Genomic DNA, 2,946 nt, shown 5'->3' on the forward strand with positions numbered 1-2,946 from the left:
AAAAAAAAAAAAAAAAAAAAAAAAAAGGTATAGCCATGAGTCAAATCTCAGAAGCTGCCTTTTAGTCCTCTCCCACAAAGCTTCTAAAAACTGAAGCACAGAAGAATGAGAATATAACAAAATAATATGAAGTGGGGAAAGAGGCTTGATCACCTTCCTGAGAATTGCGTTGTACTCTCCTACCTGAGGCTTGTTTACAAGTCAGGCTACGGACCGAGGAACGCACTGTCTTCAGGCTAGGTTGGTACAGGATCAAGACAGGCTCCCTAATTATGCATAGGTACTGTGAGGCCCATGGCACATTCAGGAGGAAATGGTGGGACTGCCGTGTACCTGCCACCAGTACATTTTAACATGCTATACTCTTATTGCTCTAAGCTTAAAAGTTCTCTCTCTTCGCTCCTGTAATATTACCCCAATAATTCACAACTGCTACTACCAAGACCTTAATGGACCATCTGTTTGCCATTTATTTTGCTTTTGTTTCCTAGGTTTTGTTGCTATTCGTATTGCTGTTGTTTTGAAGACAGGGTCTTGTGTTGTCTAGTCAGGGTTATCCTAGCTTGCCTTATGTAGCCCAGGCTGGCCTGGAAGGCAGAATCCCCACGATCCAGCTTCCCCAGTCCTTGGATTACAGGCAAAAACCATCTCAATTAGCTCTTTGCATCTTTCAAGGAGTCAGTTACTGTAATATTTCTAGGTTCATTTCTGAGTTGACATAGTCAACATGGTTTTCAGCTAATTTAAAAGCATTAAATGAAATAATTTCAACATTATTTTCCCTCTCTCTCCATTCACATTTCAAACTACAGTGTACCGATAGGCCTGGATTTAACATATTTCTTGTAGTAACAACTTATCTTTTTTTTTTTTTTTTTGGAACTCTTTAGGTCACAGGAAGGGAAAAAGGAGGTCATACTTAACAGAAATGGCATGTACCCAAGACAGACACAGTTTTCTGAACACCTGTTGAACATCAAATGATGAAGTGTTCTAATTCCAAAACTCTGGATTCAGCTCTTAAATATTCAGTCACTTTGCTTCGTCTGATAGGGATTTGAACTTAGAATCTTCCCAAAGATAGGGAAATAGACGCCTCATTTAAAAAGCACCCCGTTTCATTGTAAATTATTTCTCAGCGAGTCACTTTAGAGGAAGCTGTGTGATTGGAACTGCTGGGCAAGCCGGTTATTGCTTCCGGAGACAGAGTGACCGTGACAAATATTTTCAGTTTGTCAAGGGTGAAGAAATGGAAACTAGCAAACAGTAACCTGACACTCCCCTTCAGTCCACAGGCTGGTGAGGCAGCTACACTGTAGGCTAACTTCCTATAGACCATAAAGCTGGACGATAGCAGCCCAGCCGCTGTGGCGGAACGTGGCACGTAAGGGCATGGCAATCCTCCCACTGTGGCATTCACTCATTCGTTGTTCGTTCGTTCGTTCATTCATTCTCACTGTGCTGGAAGGTTACCTCTCCACGTAGGAGCCGCATTCCTTCATTATCACTTTCAGCCCTAGGCTGCACTAATGATGAGCTTTGCCCTCTCTCCCTTTTCCTGCACTCCCAGGCCAGGGTGACAGGCTCAAGGAAGGCCTTGGCAACAGCAAGGAAGGGGCTCGCTGCGCGCTGGGGGCCGGCCTCAGGGGAGCCTTGCGCAACGGAACCGGTTGGGGCCGGGGGAGGCGACGGGCCACCAAGCTCGGAGTGTAACCTGAGGGCAGGCCGTGCCCTAGCGGAGGGGTAGCGAGCGGACGAGGCAAGTTACCTGATGAAGGTGGTCTTGCCCGTGCTGTACTGACCCACCAGCAGGATCATGGGCTTGTTCTCGAAGTCGGCGTCCTCCAGCGCTGGCGAGTGGAACTCATGGAAGCGGTACGCCTCCTCCAGCGGCAGCACCTTGCGCTGGTAGAGAGAGCGCAGGCCGCCCGTCACCGTCTGCACCGCGTCTATGCCTCCCGAGCGCTCGCGCCCGCCAGTCTGCCGCCCCATCCAGCTGAACATGCTGCCGCCCGACAACTTGCCGCCGCCGCCGCGCTTCAGTCAGAACCCCAGAACCCGCGTCGCTCGCTCTCCCCGCCCTGGATAACTCTCGCCGCCGCCCCCCCCCCGCTCCTGGGCCCGCCCATTATTCAGAAGCGATCTCAGGTCCTTCCTCATTGGGCGTTTGCCAGCGACTGGGTGGAGGCTCTAGCCAATGGAAAGGCGTGTCTTGAATTATTGATGACGGCATCGGTCTAGAGGGCTGGGCACGGAGAGGGTGTAGTCCAGGCGAGGTGACACAGGCGCCTCTACCCCGGTACATCCTCTGGCCAGGTGGCGTTGGCTTCCGGGCAAGTCTGAGCTGGCAAGAATGAACCACCGGAGGCCGTCCTCCTGGAACTCGACTCATCCCAAGTTTCTGGACGTGGATACTGGGGACAGAAAACTCAGAAAGTTGACAGACAAGTTCCTTTTCCCGGGGCAGGTTATTGCCCTGTTTACTGGCGAAGATACTCAGGCTCACCGGTATAATCGGCAAAACTTGAAGGAGAGAAAATGAACTTCAGTCTATTTGCGTAGAAATTCTCCTGCCTCCACTCAATTGTTCAATTAAAGGCCTCTTTCTGGTAGAAATAATTGACCATCACCTGTGTATCCTAAGCGAGAACTAGTGTTAGCACATTTTCAGTGTGGCCAATGAGGCCAGCTGCATAGAAATAACACAAGAGGCTTGTTAAAATGCAGGTCTCTAGTTCTCACTACAGACCCACCAAATAAAATGTTGAAAGGCTCAACAAATGCCTGTAGATGATTCTTGTCTGCATAAAGTTTGGAGAAGATTGTGTGGGAGTTAATTCTTGAACTTGGTGGAAATGCAGAGCTGTTTCAGCAAGAAGTTGTAAAATTGCATGGTTTTTTGAGACAGGGTTTCTCTGTATAGCCCCGGCTGTCCTGGAACTCACT

At 49.0% G+C, this 2,946-nt stretch overlaps 1 protein-coding gene across 1 annotated transcript in view; it reads right to left on the reverse strand.

Annotated features, from left to right (window-relative positions):
* Positions 1-2,117, reverse strand: part of Ehd4 (EH domain containing 4) — a 65,851-nt gene extending 63,734 nt beyond the window's left edge. The window contains exon 1 of the mRNA XM_021193074.2: positions 1,769-2,117. Coding sequence (XP_021048733.1) covers positions 1,769-2,004 — 236 coding nt within the window. The 5' untranslated portion in view covers positions 2,005-2,117. The remainder of the gene's footprint in view (positions 1-1,768) is intronic.
* Positions 2,118-2,946: the final 829 nt, after the last annotated feature.

The sequence above is a fragment of the Mus pahari genome, chromosome 3 (genome assembly GCF_900095145.1).
Source record: "Mus pahari chromosome 3, PAHARI_EIJ_v1.1, whole genome shotgun sequence".
NCBI classification, from domain to species: domain Eukaryota; kingdom Metazoa; phylum Chordata; class Mammalia; order Rodentia; family Muridae; genus Mus; species Mus pahari.